Source organism: Alligator mississippiensis, chromosome 5, assembly GCF_030867095.1.
Source record: "Alligator mississippiensis isolate rAllMis1 chromosome 5, rAllMis1, whole genome shotgun sequence".
Classification (NCBI taxonomy): domain Eukaryota; kingdom Metazoa; phylum Chordata; order Crocodylia; family Alligatoridae; genus Alligator; species Alligator mississippiensis.
This window is the reverse complement of record NC_081828.1, coordinates 64,889,447-64,907,629: the sequence shown is the minus strand read 5'-3', so window position 1 is coordinate 64,907,629 and position 18,183 is coordinate 64,889,447. Positions and strand designations below refer to the sequence as shown.

At 40.5% G+C, this 18,183-nt stretch overlaps 1 protein-coding gene across 4 annotated transcripts in view; it reads left to right on the top strand.

Annotated features, from left to right (window-relative positions):
• Positions 1 to 18,183, top strand: part of KCNT2 (potassium sodium-activated channel subfamily T member 2) — a 369,322-nt gene that overhangs the window by 101,766 nt on the left and 249,373 nt on the right. For all 4 annotated transcript variants that reach the window (XM_059728413.1, XM_059728415.1, XM_014610366.3 and 1 more), the window contains exons 2-3: positions 3,428 to 3,507; positions 15,713 to 15,812. In XM_059728413.1, the coding sequence (XP_059584396.1) occupies positions 3,428 to 3,507; positions 15,713 to 15,812 (180 nt within the window). The remainder of the gene's footprint in view (positions 1 to 3,427; positions 3,508 to 15,712; positions 15,813 to 18,183) is intronic.

The window sequence follows — 18,183 nt, the reverse complement described above, 5'->3', positions numbered from 1 at the left end:
TGGTATACCCAGGTTCAATTCCCTCCTTTGCTTTGGCAGAGCATTCTCAGATCCCGCAGGAAATTGCCTTAAATGTTAGTCTAGCAGCTGTTCTAGAATGGGGAGGACACTTTCCAGTCCCCTTACTGAAGATTTATCACTGTGCAAAAAAAGAATTCAGTATTCACTGGGGGCAGAGAGAGGTCACAAGAAATAGCTTGACTCTGTTACCTGGTGGAGGCACTCACTTTGAAGGAGGGTGTTAGGGAGAGGAGGAAGACCTGGGTTCTGATTAATGTAATAGATTCATAGATTCATAGATGTTAGGGTTGGAAGATCATCGAGTCTGACCCCCTGCATAGGCAGGAAAGAGTGCTGGGTCTAGATGACCCCAGCTAGATGCATATCCAACCTCCTCTTGAAGACCCCCAGGGTAGAGGAGAGCACCACCTCCCTTGGGAGCCCGTTCCAGACCTTGGCCACTCTAACTGTGAAGAAGTTCTTCCTAATGTCCAGTCTAAATCTGCTCTCTGCTAGCTTGTGGCCATTATTTCTTGTAACCCCTGGGGGTGCCTTGGTGAATAAAACCTCACCAATTCCCTTCTGTGCCCCCGTGATGAACTTATAGGCAGCCACAAGGTCGCCTCTCAACCTTCTCTTGCGGAGGCTGAAAAGGTCCAGGTTCTCTAGTCTCTCCTCGTAGGGCTTGGTCTGCAAGCCCTTAACCATACGAGCAGCCCTTCTCTGGACCCTCTCCAGGTTATCCGCATCCCTCTTGAAGTGCGGTGCCTAGAATTGCACGCAGTATTCCAGCTGCGGTCTGACCAGCGCCCGATAGAGGGGAAGTATCACCTCCTTGGATCTATTCGTCATGCATCTGCTGATGCACGATAAAGTGCCATTAGCTTTTCTGATGGCTTCGTCACACTGCCAACTCATGTTCATCTTGAAGTCCACTAGGACTCCAAGATCCCTTTCCACTTCCGTGCCACCCAGTAGGTCATTTCCTAGGCAGTAGGTATGCTGGACATTTTTCCTCCCTAGGTGCAGTACTTTGCATTTCTCCTTGTTGAACTGCATTCTGTTGTTTTCTGTCCACTTGTCCAACCTGTCCAGGTCTGCTTGCAGCTGTTCCCTGCCCTCCAGCGTGTCCACTTCTCCCACAGTTTTGTGTCATCCGCAAACTTGGACAGAGTACACTTGACTCCCTCGTCCAAGTCACTGATGAAGACATTAAAGAGTATCGGTTCAAGGACCGAGCCCTGCGGGACCCCACTGCCCTCACCCTTCCAGGTTGAAACCGACCCATCCACCATGACTCTCTGGGTGTGACCCTCCAGCCAGTTCGCCACCCACCGGACTGTGTAGTTGTCCAAGTCACAGCCTCTTAACTTGTTCACCAGTATGGGGTGGGATACTGTATCGAAGGCCTTCCTGAAGTCTAAGTATACAACATCCACCCCTCTGAACTGAATGAAATATAGGTGTGGAAACAGGGATCAGATCTACCTCTCCCACTACCCAGTGGCTGTGCTGTAAAGGCATCAGTGACCCCTGCTTAATCTTAGCAGAAAAAACTGTGAGCACAGACAGAAGTGACAATTTTTGCCCAATATGGCCAAAGGAAGCAGTTTATAGCTATGATCAGACACAAGTGCACAACTGCAGATTCCTTCAAAAATGCCGATCAGGTGAAAATCTGACCCCTCATTACATGAGATATCAGATAAAGATGTTTCAAATTGTAGCAACTTCGGTGCTCTGAAACCCTCCTGGCAGGCTCTGTTTCAAGTTTAGAAAAGGGAAGATCAAGGCTGATGAAAGAGAGGGTAGGCAGGAATGAGCAATGTCCTCTGTGAGGTGGACAGTCCCAGCACAGGCCCGCTTTAGACACCCCTTTTTTCCCTGCCCTTGGCTTGCTGTTGAAGAGTGATGGTGTATCCTATTCTTTAAACCTGCTAATCTTGCTAAATGGACACACTAGATTCCATACAAAGGTATACAGAAAAAAAACACCATAGTAATGAAGTGGCAGGGAATGAAAGTGGGAAAACATGTGAAAGAATGACAGCAATAGATATTATTTCAAAAACGCTTTTCAAGTAAGAATGGAGACTTCATAAAGGCAGAATCCACTTAGACAAATAAAGACAATACATCCAAGAAAAAAAGTAATCAGAAGTAAAGTTATTCAATGAGTGGGAGAAATGTGTTAAGTAGCACTACTTGAGTAAATGTGACCCTTGGGTCATAGAGGACAGCAAGATGGTCATGATGTTGACATAAATTATAGAAAAAAGGGGGAAATGGAGGAAGGAGATGAACAATGAAATGTTATAGTTCTGTTCTTTGCTGCATTATATCCAAAGATGAAAGAAGTATCTTCCTATCCAATACTGGGAGGAATATGGTATATTGTGTTCAGGTCTGAGTACATTTTATAATAAAAAAATCACATATATCTTGTATATATGACCACAGTGGACATATATTTGAGAATTATATAGAAAAAAGAAGGAATAACATGTTTTGTGTGCTTAAATATCTATTAGGGCTGTGCAAGGCTTCGGACCGTGCTTCCGGAGAAGCTTTGGAAACTTTGCCGTCTGAAGCAGCATGTCTGGATTGAAGCACTGGCTTCTTTAGGCTTTCTGAAGTGGTTTGGAGCTTTCAAACCTCTTTGGAAAAGCTTTGGAGTTGCTTCGGAGATTCAGGCATAGGGTATAATGGGGAATCAATGAAATATCTATAACTTTGTTGTTTTTTGTCTCATTTGGATGAAACTTGCAGGGGTGATAGCCACATGTGTGTGTGTTATACCACGGGGTGGGGGGGTATGTATAAACTGCAGGGATGGTGAACCCCTGCACCTATCACATTGGAACTTGGCAGGCTTTGTGGCCTCAGCAGGAGCTACCACCCCTGCAGTTTTCATCCCACTGTGGTGTAACACACACGCAGGACATGAGTTTTGCTTTCAAGAATTTGGGGTGCAGTTCCCCCCCAAACCCCTGTACCGATCCTTTTGAAACTTGGCAGGCTTCATGTTCTCAGCAGAATCTACCATTCCTGTATGATTCATCCAAATCAGAGAAAAAACAACAAAGTTATAGATATTTCATTGATTCCCCATTATACCCTATGGCTGGATCTCTGAGGCGGCGCCGAAGCTTCGGAGCCACTTCGGCCAGATCAAAGTGGAAAATGGATCTGGAGCGCTGGATTGGATCACTGGCATCTGATGCGGCTGAATCCGAAGCCAGATCGAATAACTGCCTACTCGCACAGGCCTAATATCCATATTGTCTAAAACTCTTAATATGTTCCTCTGGTTTTATGGTATAAACATATGGCAAGAATGTTCATTTGCAAAGTCTCTTGCAAATGTGCATACATAATAATGTAATAAATTAACTGTTTAATGGTACTACTCTTTTTTGTGTTGCAGGGTACAAATCGAATTCTACATGAATGAAAATACATTTAAAGAGAGATTAAAACTATTCTTCATCAAAAACCAAAGATCAAGTAAGCAAATATATTCTTTTCTGTTAAATGTGTTCCTGATAGGTTATTCTGACATTGTAAACAATAGAAAATAATCTTTTGGATTACAGTGAGGCTAAACTTTCACCAGTAGAATTTAGCAAAGTCTTTTTTGAAGAATTTCCATGATAAATTCTCAAAATAATTTTAGGAATGTATATATTTGTTCATGTTTTGGAGAACAGATATTGATATTGACTTGGTTTTTTATGTCACTAGATTTGCTAATTTTCAGGCAACTGATGAAATATTGGGCTTTAATGGACCATCACATAGCACATAGGAAAGCAGTTTCCCCAAAATAAAGTAGCAGCTACAGAGTCATCTGGGATTCCAGTGTGTTTTCTTCCACTGTATTTCTCTTCATCTCAAGTCATCTAGATTGCAAAAATAATTAAAATGCAAAATGTCTAGTTTTTAGGCATTTCTGAATACAGTATTTAAATATAAACAAATACAATCATTTCAACTTGTAAGTCTATAAACCATGCCCAAAATCACAGGAAACAGGACAAAGTTTATAAAACCTGCTTAGGCATGACTGTGGAGTTGTTACTGCACAGTCATTTAGTACTTGCATACCCAAGTACTAAATGACTGCAAGGTAACTAGTGTTACTGCACAGTAGTGTCTCCACACGGCTTCCTGGTGACACTGACTGAACAGTAGCTTGCTACTACTGTGCAGTAGCATCACATCACAGTTCATGCCTCACAATGCTACTGTGCAGTAGTAATGAGCTTCAAGGCTAAAGATATGAATCACCTTATTTCCAACACTAATTTTCTATTAGTGCGGCAGGGGAGGAGCGACCCCAGACAAAGCCTTGGCTAGGATGATATAGTTGGGGATGGTCCTGCTTTGAGCAGGGGATTGGACTAGGCAACCTCCTGAGATCCTTTCCAACACTATTTTTTATGATTATGTAATTCAAAGGAGGAACCTGAATCTCCATTTTCCTTACTGGAATTGTTTGGCTTTCTGAAGCAAGTACTCTCAATAGTTGCTGTTCCACTTTATATAAAATAATTTTTAAAAAATGGAAAAAAAGAGAGAGATACAGAGAGAATCAATGGCCTGATTACTGATGGTGCTAACATGGTTTTGTTCCCACCTTCCAATGTTTTTCAGTCAACCTTACTATTGGTGACTTTTCTGGTATTAACAACAATTTCCAATTTAGTATATTTACAAAATTAACTTTAATCACATCCTGGTAGGATCACATCCTGGTTCTGTACAGACAGAAACCCCTAATTTGATTCACTGCCATTTATAATTGCTTCTCTTTTGTCCTCTCTCATTCAATCAGTTTTATACTTGCGTGATAATGTTCACAGGTGTAGCAGGGCAGCTACATGTGCGGGGCAGCCACAATGCACAAGGCAGGTCTGCTTGCCGCCATGCCAATGGCAGTGGCATGGTCAGCCACTATGGCAGTGGTATACATTTTTATACCACGCCCCCCACCCCCAAAGGTGGTGCCAAGCTTTGCTGCCTTGGTAACCCTCCCCCCCCCCCCCAGTTATGCTACTAACAGACATGGACATTTTCTGTGTATTTGTAAGATTTCAAATGACAGTGGATCAAAAATATTTTTATACTCATGAAGTAATAATACAGAAACTGGTTTCATGTCAAATAAATACAAAGGGCAAAAGAAAATGCAAAATGTGATATTAAAATGATGGCTTGTCATAACAAAGTCATTTTTATTATGTAGAGATTGCCCTACATTCACAGACCAAGAAACCCTAGGGATCACTTTAGTTTAAACAATATGCAAACTCAAAGAGGTGAATGAGAAAAGCCATTCAGTGAAAACATTTGAAAGTTGCATATTCTGTTGTGACTCATGCATTTCAGCACACACATCAATACAGGTTTTATTAGAATGTGGATCATACTGAGATACATAACTCAAAACAGAAAGATGCTTTACTTCATAAATATTTGCATTAGCTACAATGGAATGTACTTTCAACATATGTTCCAATTATTGTAGGAAAACCTCTTAAAGCACTTTGAAAGAATATTCATTTCATCATGCAAAAAAGTAACATTTCTGCTAACTGTGAGATTTAGTGAATGTTAAATGTATTAAACACACTGTGGACTATATGCTGCTATAAGACTGACAAAGCCACGTAGACCTTGCTATGGGAAAAACAAACAAACAAATTACCTGAACTGACAGCCTTAAGGAAAAAAAATCTATCTTTCACATCTCACCCATAATTTCTAATGATATTTTAAAATCAGTGAAACATCTCTCTTCACACACGGACATCTGTGTAATATTATACATACTTTGTGCTGATTGTTTGGGCAAATAGGAAACAATGTGTCTTGATTTTGTGTGATCTCTCTGCACATACTTTTCCTACTTGCAATTTAAATGAACAAGTTTTTCAGAAAATATTGAAATTCACAGCAGGACTGAAGACTGTATTGATGTAGAAGTAGTCACATTTGTGCCCAAAAGAACAAAAATGAAAGACTAAATTGTTACATAAGTAGGATTTCCCACAGCTAAATGGCCATCCATGTACCAAGTGTGTGCCTCTTTGGCTGACCATGTTAAGAGCTTCAGAGTTACAGGTGCCCCAGATTATATTTAAAAACTTAGATGATGGTGAAACAAATGAAAGAGATTCTGAAGATGCTTAATGGAAAATTTGCTCCTTTTTCCATTCTTCAGAAAATAATTTGGGAGGGTTTTGGGAGATGACAGTAAAACCCCCTGTTGGAGATGAGGATAGCCTACTTATGAAGAAAGAAAAGTACCCGGGTTTTATTTTTAGTGTGCTTGATACCACCTGTGAATGCTAGAAAATTCAAGTTTCTGAAAAATCCCTGCATCTAACATAGTCAGCCAACATGAGTGAAAACTAGTAGAAAAATCAGTAGAGTGCTCCTGATCTAACTATGAGAAATACTGTCACTCTGAACACTTCTTCAATCACAACAGCCTCTAGCGTACAGTAGGTTTCTAAGAAGTAGCATACTTTAAATGGTGATTTTAGGCATCAGGAACAAAGGAAGCAAGTTTGAGGGCATAATATTTACTATGTTGCTAGTAAACTATGTGAGCTAGCAACATAGTAACCTTCTCACCCTTTTCTGTACCAGGACCCATTTGTAAACATGGATGGCCAGTCCTGACCCAGTCTCCCTCACTCCCAAACTGCTGCCCCCAGGCCCTAGCCCCCAGTATGTGAGGCGGGGGGGAGGGGAGGGAGGCCCAAGCAGCCCCTTGCAGGCTGGCACTGACAGCCTGCAAGGGAAAAACCACGTTTTTCTCCTTTAAAGGAGAATCCATTTTTAAAAGTTTGTTGATCCATTTTTAAAGTCTGTTTGTGACTCTTTCATATATTCCTGCGACCCACTTTTGGGTTGCGACCCACGGATTGAGAAATGCTGAACTATATATGTCAGCCTATCTCCCATCAGCACCCCAAAGCATTGTCACCCTTTATGACCTGCGCCTTATAAGAAGCAAAAGCAATTAAAAGAAATGCAATTTCAAGCATTATGTGCCATAAAAGAACATGGAGAACACCTCCCTACATCAAAGCAACTACACCATGTTCAGGGTTTGTAAGACTTCCTATCCCTCTTACCTGATACTGCAGATTTCTGACCTTGCTCACATCTAAAAGGCTTTATGGAAGATACCTAAGAAGGTCTAATTGCTAGTATCTAGGTCTTTCTTGAGAGAGATCAGTTATGCCCTCTCACCTAGCGGGAACACTGACTCACTTGATGGTCTTTGGTCAGAAAATCAAATCCTTCCCACTCATGTGTTAGGGAAAGATTCACTACACATCTACTGACCCCCTCTGTTGCCACTGCCAGATTTATTTTCCAAATAGCTCAAAGAGAGCACACAAAATAGAGCCACCTGTTTAGTTGTTTGTTTTTTTTTCTAACCTTTAGAAATTCATGAAGTACATAAAGCCAATTAGGGTACCATGACTAATAGCATGTGCCTCATATTACTAACCAATGCAACAAGTTTTAACAAGCTACTGCAGAATACACAATTATTCTAAGACAAATTATGCATAGTTGCTATAACATCAAACATCAATAATTCAATTTTGTTCCAGTTTTACAAATGTTTTTATAAATGGATAAAAAAATAAATTTTATCTGGGTTTAATATCTAGTCATAATGAATGTTCTGTATAGGTAATGTATTTCAATAGGGTTTACCATAAATATTGAACAGCTATTTTACAAGGATTTCAGCCAGCTACAAAGAAATGATGTCATTGCTGTGACTTGCTTCCCTTCGGCAAAATGGCACGGCAAATAATCAGAGCCTAAAATAAGTCCCAAAGGGAAAAATAAGTGAAACTTTAACTCAGTAAAGGAGGAATAATGGAAAAAGCATATCCAAGAAATTAATTATTAACACCGTGTTTTGAAATAAGATCTGAAACAAACCACTGCAGAGACAGATTTAATTAAAAAAAAAAACACAAAAAACCCCCTAGAAATGGGTTAGAGAATTATGAGGAAGTTCAGATAAAGCCTATCAACAGTCATATCAGAGTTGATGAAAGGAGAGAAAAAAGGCATGCAGTTGGGATAGCAAAATTATACAGATAAAAATAAGAATACTTAAAGACAATACAAAAAGAGCCCAAACCACAGTTGCAAAAATTATCACTGTAATTTTATTCTGAGTTGGCCTCTCTCTCCAAAATACAGACTTATTACAAATTCCAACAAGTTAGCACTTAATGTCTCCAAGCCAAGGTCACAAACAGCACTGAACAATATATCAATTTATACAAAAAAAATGCTTGAGAAAAAATGTTAACATGTGCTCAAACTGTCCAGGAAACATCATTCAATCACTTATTTTTATTTAATGAAACAAAGAAACAGATTGCGGATCTATGGTATCAGGAATTTTCTTTTAAATGTGACAGACAGTATGATACTATGGTTACAGTGATACAGTGAAATTATAATCACATAACATAGAAAATAAAGCTTAATAAGATAAAAAATGTTTGACTGATATAGCTGAACAGAGATTTCAGACATCAGTGTCAAATGGTAGATGAAGACATACTACTTGACAATCTGCTTGTGAAAAAAAAAATCAAAATCAAGCCACATGGACCATTTTGAAACACTGAAAGAATATAAAATTGAAATAAGAAAAAAGTTAACCAGCATACAGAAACTGAAATCAACAGATTAATAGATAAGATCTGTAGATCTGAAAGATGTTAAATATAATTTAACAAAGACATTCACAAAAAGGCAAATATATGCATAAGAAACAGGGTTTTATAGATACACCGAATCAGTTCTGGGCCTGCTTCCTTTTTGGTAGCCTATACATGTGCAAAATGGTTGTAAAGAAAAATTTAATCATAACAGTACTGTTTTGTGCCCACATTTCATAGGCTTTCATGACTACTTGATGTGCAAAGAACTGAAGTACTAGGCTCTCGCTATTTAGACAGAAGCAACACTATCAAAACTATGAGCAAGCAGAGCAAGTGAAGAAATACCTAATCCTACCAAGTGCATTTGGGGAAAATTTTGTTCAGGAAATGATTACAGGCTCCCAATAGAGCAGACTTTGCCCAAATGCATCACATGTGACCAATAACTATTGTTTCAGAAAGTTATATGGAAGCTATCAATATATGTTTTTAAAACATTAGTTATGTGTCACATACATTATAGTGTGTCAAGGTCTGCTCTCCTGAAAGTGAATGTCAGTGAAACCATGTTATATCTAAAAATTATATATCAAGTTATATCTAAAGATGGCAAATATCATCCAGTTCATCAGCAGCACCTTCCAAGGAAAGGGATTATCATCATCTTCCTCTGCCCCCTCCAAAGAAAAAGGAAAAGAAAGAAAAGAAGTAGCTTAAGAAAAGATTGGAGAGTGGTTTTCAAAAGTTATATTATCTAGGATTGCCTAAGAAAATGGTTTGAAGTCAATGCCATGTTTGAAAACCCACTCTTAAATGCATAACTTTTCGTTAAGCACCTTCTTTTCTTTTCTTTTCTTTAGAGGTTGCAGGGCTCAATGCTGTTGCATGACAATCCCTTTCTCTGAAAGTTCTGCTAAGGCTTTCACTAGTTTTGACCTAATGAACATTTTTAGTGAAGTACAGGTTACATCTGTCAGGGGCTTCAGTGACAACACAAGGCAACTTAATGGAGATGCATCTGATAACCAAGGAATTCCACCAGCAGCAAGATTATTCTTATGAGTTCCTGCTTGTCACAAATAAACTCAATAATATATCTTGTTAAACAGGACTTCAGGGTTTGTGTAATATTTATGTAAAAGCCAAAATAACCCTTCCCCCAGAGAATTCTGATACAGGCATTAATTGTGTAATATAGAATGAAGATATAGCTGCTTCATTATTCAGATTTAGTGCACACAGGATTCCAAAATGTGTTTCCATTTGCTAGAGTAAATCTTCTCCTAGGACACTATCATAATATAAGCTCTATGACGTCCATCATTCTATTTCACAGCATATAAAATTTCAGTTTTGTTACCTGAAAGTCATATCTTTTCCAATTGAAATAAGACCAAATCTGAATCATTCCTCATAAGTTGGATTCATGAAACCTAGAAAAATCTTCTCTGCAGTGTAAGGTAGTCTTATGTGTTGTTGCCAGGCTTACCCATTTTTAAGACACCAAAGCTGCAGAAGTATAGCTAAAGAAGAAGGCCCCAAAAGCCTGTGTCTGAATGACTATAGCATGAACCTTTGCAGATGTAGCAACTAGCGTGGTCAGCAAAGTTGGAATATCCATATGTTTAACTAAGATGCACTCAAACAGAGCACAAGGATAAGGAAAAACCATATATCAATACTCTATATACACTATATTATAGCTTTATCTTAAAATATTAGAAATAGTAATTAATACAACCAAATGTATTGAATGTTATTTTGCTGTAATATTTTTGGATTTTTGTTAGAATGCTTAGATAAGTTATAAAAACAAAGCAGCCTTGTTAGACCATAAAGTAAGGTGAAGAAATAAACCAGTGTGAAACAGCATTTCACAATGGGAAGGGAAAGGCAATAAGAAATTCTCCTTTTTGCTCTTTTTGGTTTTGCAGGGATATAAATCTTAACTAATTAACACCTTCTGAGTCCACAAGGCATCTAATTTAATCCAATTCTAAAAGTTTCAGTGAGACAAAGACATTTAAATAAAACCAATCAGACATCATTTATTAGAACATTGGGACCAGCCTTTTACAAATATTGGGCATAGGCTGGAGGGAAATTTGGACTTTTACTTTTAGGCTTCTGAATTTGGACTTCTCTGGAGCTCAGTGAAGTCCCCAGGGGACTCAAGGCCCCAGGGGAACAGAGAAGCCTGCACCGTGGGTCTGTTTCTTCCCTGAATCTGAGGCTATGTAAGTGTTGTCTTTATTGATACAAATAAAGCCTTGCTATTGCGTATCCTAAGAAAGCTTTCAAGTTGTAATTTGAATGGTTTCACTGATCAATAAATATCCTCTCTCCCACAGTTAAAATTTGATGTAACAACAGTAAACAATACTTTTGAGAGGAATAACATCATATTTTCAGTATGAAAGCTAGAATTTTAAATATTTGTCAATGTGGAATCTAAGAAGTATTTCATATAGTCAAAGTATCATCTCTCTTGATTTGCAATCTTCTTTTGTTACCATGGCCTGCTAAGTTTTCTCTTTCTCCCCTATGGCTACTAATTAATTAGCTAGTAATTTAGAAGAAGTGTTTTTTTCTTCACACAATAGGTTTAATTACAATGAAAGCAAAGTACATACATATATTTGAGGATCTGGGCCTTACTATTTAAAGGCATATCTACACTGCCTCTCAGCTATACTAAGAAGCACCAAAGTGAAGCATGACACCCCCCCGCCCCCCTTTCCCTGTACCTAATGTGTAGAAATAAGCACAAATAGTTGCTTCAGAGTAGCACAAGCAGAAATGATCCAAGCAGGGGGAGGGGCCCAGAGCAAATCAGCCTGTGTGGGGCCCCACCCCTGGACATGAGGAAGGTGGTGGCAGATTCGGGGGCGGGGGGGTGAGCAGCCGGATGTGCTGATTTCAGTGGCAGATTCGCTGGTGGGGGGAAGGGGTGCTGAGCAGCTGGATGTGAAGCTGGTGGCAGCACAGCATTGCTGTGCCACTCTGCCTGGCTCCGTGGGGCCCAGCAAAGTGCAGGGCCCAGGGCAGTCACCCTGATTGGCCCCCCTCTAGGGATGGCCCTGAGCACAAGCATGTACCAGTGAACATGCTCTAGACAGAGGTTATTGGTGCATACCTATCAACACTCCAAAATAGCTATATTACAACCATTTTCTGCCTTTTCATACAAAGAGTGGTTCAACCACTGAGTTTTCAGATGAAAAGGGCCTGCTTACACATCCTCCTCAGCACATACTTCAAGAATGTCTACCAGATTGTGTCCCATAGGTGAAACTGTCAGAGGAATCCTCCCAGGACTTTGGTGTGAGAGGTACTGTCAAGACTAAAGCACTGAAGCACGTCCACTAAGGCCACTGGCAGGTGTTAAATTAAAGGTGAGATAAATTCTGATGCATAATCCCAACAATCATGCTTCCTGCCATGCCATTAATGCATGGCAGGAAGCGAGACTGTGGGATCAAGTAACAGAGCCCATTGTACCACATTTCTGGTACAGGGAGTACCCAGAATCATGATTCTGGGCTCCCCCTGCACCATCAAGTAGCAAGCTCAGCTGCCTGTGCTCCCTATGCTGCAATGCAGATAGGAACCCCAGTCAGCTGATCAGAATCCCTAGCTGAGGGAGCACATGGAGCCCTTGGCCACACATTTCCTTAAAGGCATGATAGAAAACAGCCACTAAGTTATTACATATATTTTGTGCAATAATTTTATGGCTTATTCCTCAGTTTATCACACCATAAATTGGTCCCCCAGGTATGATTGTAAACTGCATCTGACTGGAGGGCCTGGTGGCAACATGGTGGAGCTACTTGTGGTGGGGTAACTCCTATAAAATACCACAATGTTGCAACCTCTAGAATAAGGTGAGTATAGGGTGCTTCCAAACCCTAGTCCTCACTGCCTTGTGGGTATTCCTTGGTTGGAGAAAGGCTAAGGGACATTACTTTGATAGAAACACATGCTTACTGAGGGATTAGACAGTCAGCAGCAGTTATTATTTGTTGCTTTCTGACAGAAGCTACAATCATTGAGACACTGACCGTCTGGACTTGGTCTGGCCTTTGGATTCTGTCTCAATGGTCTAAAGTGGGGTGGGGTGGTAGGTCTTGGGCAACCTTCACTCTTCCATATTCTTGCCTAGGCATATATGTCAAAGGCTGTTTTGTGATGCTTGCAGGACTCCATACAAGCAGATTCATCAGACACCTGATTAGATCTCTTTCATGTATCCCATGATCCAGAGGATCACTGGTTGCCTACTAATTGCATTAATATGTGGCTAGGTCACTACTTAAGACCTGATTAACCAGTTAATCATGTCTTACGTGTAACATCTGTCAGGGGCCTCAGTAACAATATACCTGCGTGCTATCCGCAGTCTCTGGATACATTCCTTCTTCCTGTTGCTTTTCTGAGTCCTTCTTCCCATTCTCGGGAATTAGAAGCTTTTTGCTAGCTGAGCTTGATAAGACATCAGGAGTCTGTAGGTGAATATTCACAATTCTAATTGCTACTAACAGCTGTATGGTTTCTTATTCCTTAGGAATTGAGGATGGGGTTTTTACCCCCTTCAATGAGTTTACTATGTGAGGTTTATTTAGCTTTTGTCATTTATTCCATCTATTTGGCTTCATCACTTAGCCTTCATAGTTAAAGGACCAACTGGTGTTCCATTACAAATTTTGTAATAGACATATTGTAATGCACATTCTAACATTTAGTTGAAGGACAAACACTTCTGATTTTTTTCTGTAACTACATATTAGACTATTTTCAGGGTGGTATAAGAAAGGAAAATTTTCAGAATTAATAACTATAACATATTCAATTAAAGTACAATTTCCTGCAAAAACAAAGTTTATGTGGAACTCTAGGTAACTTCAGGGCTGAGTAACAGGAAAGACAGACGTTCCACCCTTAGAATATATTAAATGTGCCCTGATAAAAGCAGAGGTGAGGACATCCATAACTAAGCCCTGATAACCTGGAGAGGGTACAGCGAAGGGCAACTCGTATGGTCAAGGGCCTGCAGACCAAGCCCTATGAGGAGAGACTAGAGAAACTGGACCTTTTCATCAGCGACTTGGACGTGGGAGTGAAATGTACTCTGTCCAAGTTTGCAGATGACACAAAGCTATGGGGAGAAGTGGACACGCCGGAGGGCAGGGAACAGCTGCAGGCAGACCTGGATAGGCTGGACAAGTGGGCAGAAATCAACAGGATGCAGTTCAACAAGGAGAAATGCAAAGTGCTGCACCTAGGGAGGAAAAATGTCCAGCACACCTACAGCCTAGGGAATGACCTGCTGGGTGGCACAGAGGTGGAAAGGGATCTTGGAGTCCTAGTGGACTCCAAGTTGAACATGAGCCGGCAGTGTGACGAAGCCATCAGAAAAGCCAATGGCACTTTATCGTGCATCAGCAGATGCATGACAAATAGGTCCAGGGAGGTGATACTTCCCCTCTATAGGGCGTTGGTCAGACCGCAGTTGGAGTACTGCGTGCAATTCTGGGCGCCACACTTCAAGAAGGATGCGGATAACCTGGAGAGGGTACAGCGAAGGGCAACTCGTATGGTCAAGGGCCTGCAGACCAAGCCCCACGAGGAGAGACTAGAGAAACTGGACCTTTTCAGCCTCCGCAAGAGAAGGTTGAGAGGCGACCTTGTGGCTGCCTATAAGTTCATCACGGGGGCACAGAAGGGAATTGGTGAGTATTTATTCACCAAGGCGCCCCCGGGGGTTACAAGAAATAATGGCCACAAGCTAGCAGAGAGCAGATTTAGACTGGACATTAGGAAGAACTTCTTCACAGTTCGAGTGGCCAAGGTCTGGAACGGGCTCCCAAGGGAGGTGGTGCTCTCCCCTACCCTGGGGGTCTTCAAGAGGAGGTTAGACGAGTATCTAGCTGGGGTCATCTAGACCCAGCACTCTTTCCTGCTTATGCAGGGGGTCAGACTTGATGATCTATTGAGGTCCCTTCCGACCCTAACATCTATGAATCTATGAATCTATAAGGCAAACATTCACAGACATAAGCAATTTTGTTGAGCTCAGTGGGACTATTCATATGCTTGCAGTTACTGATATGCACAAGTGCTTGAAGTGCTGGAGCCTTAGTTAGCAATAATAAGAGTCACTAGTTATCCAGTGACCTCATGCTAGATCTTGATGTGTTCAACTGTCAGTGGGGCTCTCCTTGGATACAAGGGGTCAATAGCATGTATCCAAATTCAGGATTTGACTCTCAGTTTACAAGTCCACAAATTACTAGCAGTTGCTAATGATGTTTCTGGTTGACCTCTATCAGTAATGATTATCAGGATAATTACTGGACACTTTTCCTTTTTTTAAATAAAGAAATAAGATGCAAATGTTGACACTAGTGCAATTCTAATGCTGTACTTCCTTCAATGATAAAATTACACTCATATCTTAGGCCTTGGTCATAGAATGAGTGAAAATCCTGATTCAATGACCATTAAGTCAATAGTTCCATTGATTTTAATTAGTGCTGGATCCAGTCCTAAGTACCTATGTAGAGCCCCCATTACTTTGAAGAAACTCTGACTATGTAAGGCCTAAGTTCATAGAAAATACTGCATTATATTTTGTAGCATTATTTTAGACCCTCTGTTTGATATGGTTCAATGCTTTCTCAATGTATACACACTAAAGGATGTAAAGTTACAGTTGTATAATCTATGTTATTTTTCATATTTGCTATCTTTTGAGAGCTTAATTATGAAATTCACTATTCAATTAACATATTTTAATATTTCATCAAGTATCGTCTATTTCCAATATGAAGTGATCCCATAAAAGCTTCCATATACTAATATTTGAATACTTGACATCACCAATATTCTGCCTAGGACTGAGGGAATGACTTCTTACTTTTAAGTTATCTATATTAAATATGGAATAAAACCTAAATGAACTGATATTATTTTTCTCTCCTTGTGTAAAACAGGTCTTAGAATACGACTGTTCAATTTTTCTCTCAAGTTATTAAGCTGTTTGTTATATATAATCCGAGTACTCCTGGATGATCCTACACAAGGATATACATGGTAACATTTCTTTTATATATTTGAGCTTTTAATGTATTTCTTAAATTGTATGAATAGATCAGTCAGGTTTAAAAATGTTTATTGTTCTGCCAATAGGTATTTAATTTCAGCATCAAATCTTCAGATTTGGATTTGGCTGAATCAAATCAGGAACAGTGATCCTAAACAATGAATTGAATCCCCATCCCTGATTCAGGCCAAATTTGAATCCAAATTGAATGGGGCCCGCTTTACACACCCCTACTGGACAGTAATATAGTGGAGCTTTGAACATGCTGAGAAGCTACTCCAGTTGCAGTGCTTCAAAATCCTTCAAAAATGCAGTTACTTTCCTATATGCTTAGAAACTCTGGATGGAAACTTATTCCTGGTGTCCCCAAAAGTGTTTCAGCTGTTTCTTCCAGTGCCTAATTACCCATACTCAAGTAATCAATGGTGCAGTTCGCTCACCACTTGCATGTACTCTTCCACAGAATGTGCACATTGATGCCTGACCAATTTCAGCCCTCAATTTAGATGGAGAAAATGGTGGTTCTTGCTACATGTTTAAGGGCTAATATGCTAACCACACATGACCCTTGGTTATCAGTGTCACCAACTGTCATGATTCTATTGTGAATCTCAGAATATTAAAAGTGCCCAGTAGTCACCTGAGAATTAGATCTTTCATCTAAATATCTAATTGGCTCTTTCATCCTTTACCTTAAATATGTATTTTTTAAAACAAACTACCCCTCATGCTTCTCAGAAAGAGTTTGAGAATGCCATCGAAAGTACTGTAAAAGCCAGAAGGCATAAGCTGTATTGTTCTTTCTTCAAATCCCATTATATTTTGTTGGTCTGACACATGATTTTTGAGTATTTGAATTTGGAAATACTGGATTATACATATTCCTGGTAGTTGAATACTCTCTTCTTCTCTCTTTTAAGTGAAGTCACACAAAATAAAAAAATAAAAACTCTAGATACAAAAATACTATATTTTATTCAATAGTTCATTGCTCTACTCCTGTTTCATTTGACATTTAATAATTCAAGCTAGTTGCAAATTTATGAATCTCACTTTCTGCCCTTTTAAAAATATCTTATACAGTTAAACTTTCCAATGCTAAATATGAATGCATGTCACTATTGTTATTCATTAATTATTGCTTCCATAAGATCTAATTCTGTTACCCTGGCATTGTGAAAAGGAAGATTCATGAGCAAAGATTCTATTCTCTGGGAAGAAGTGTGATAGACACAGGCCTTTTGGCAGTGCTTTAAGCAGCTGACAACTAGAAGGATTATTTTGCTTTATTATTGGAAGCAGCTACATGTGCTAAGGTTAAAATACAGGAGAACCTAGGATATAAAATAGTGATGAGTCTTTTATAATGCACATTTATAGAAATGCTATATATTTTAAGAAGAGCATCTGAAAGGATGGAAAATTACTTAAAGAAAATAGGCTGGAACTCAGTTATGCATAAGAACAGATGCATTATGCAGATGAACAATGGGAAAGAGAAAATATTATTTTCAAAAGTTCATAGTGCAGATGAGTTTGCTCCTGGGTCTGCCCAGCCACTAAGGGGCCAGACTGAGGCCAGCCCCAGGGCTGCAGGCTAGGAGGCTCATCCTAACCCAGGGCTGGGATGCCTCTGTGGCAGCCCCTGTCATCAGGCTATAAAAGGCTGCAGATATTTTGAGCCCTGGGACACACAGACAGGAATCCTGAGGGCACTGCAGGCTCCTGTGTCCCCCCTGGGCAGGCCATAGCCTAGCTGTGCCTACCTGCCAGCACCCCAGCACTGCTGCCTAGCATCTCCCCACTGCATGGCTGCCAGAAGAGTGCCATCCAGACCAGCAGGGTGCTGCAGGATGCTGAAGGCTGCTTCAGACTCTGACCAGGCCTGCCAGTCCCCAGGACCACCTGCAGGCAGCCTCTGGCCAGCAGGGTCAGTGCCACCTTTTTGCAGCATACCCACAGCAGCCTGTCCTGTGCCTGCAGGTGCAGTGGGGCATGGCCTCTGCCATTTGGCTGACTGCTCTATGCCGTGGCCCAGTGCTGAGCACTGTAGGCAGCTGTCCAGGTCTGGCAGCTCAGGGACAACTGTACAGGGGCCCAGAGAGCTGATGCGAGACCCACCATGGCCTCCTCCCTGTCCACAGACATGTCCATGCCCTCTACCTGGGGCCTAAACTGGACCAAGGAAGAGACTGGCAACCTCATGGTACTGTGGATCAAGGCAGAGGTGCAGCACCAGTTTGAGCTGGGAGGCTGGGCAAATGTGCATATTTATAAGGTACTGTCAGGCCAGATGCAGGAGCAAGGGCACAACCAATGAGTGCAGCAGTGCTGCATAAAGGTTAAGGTATTGTGGGCACA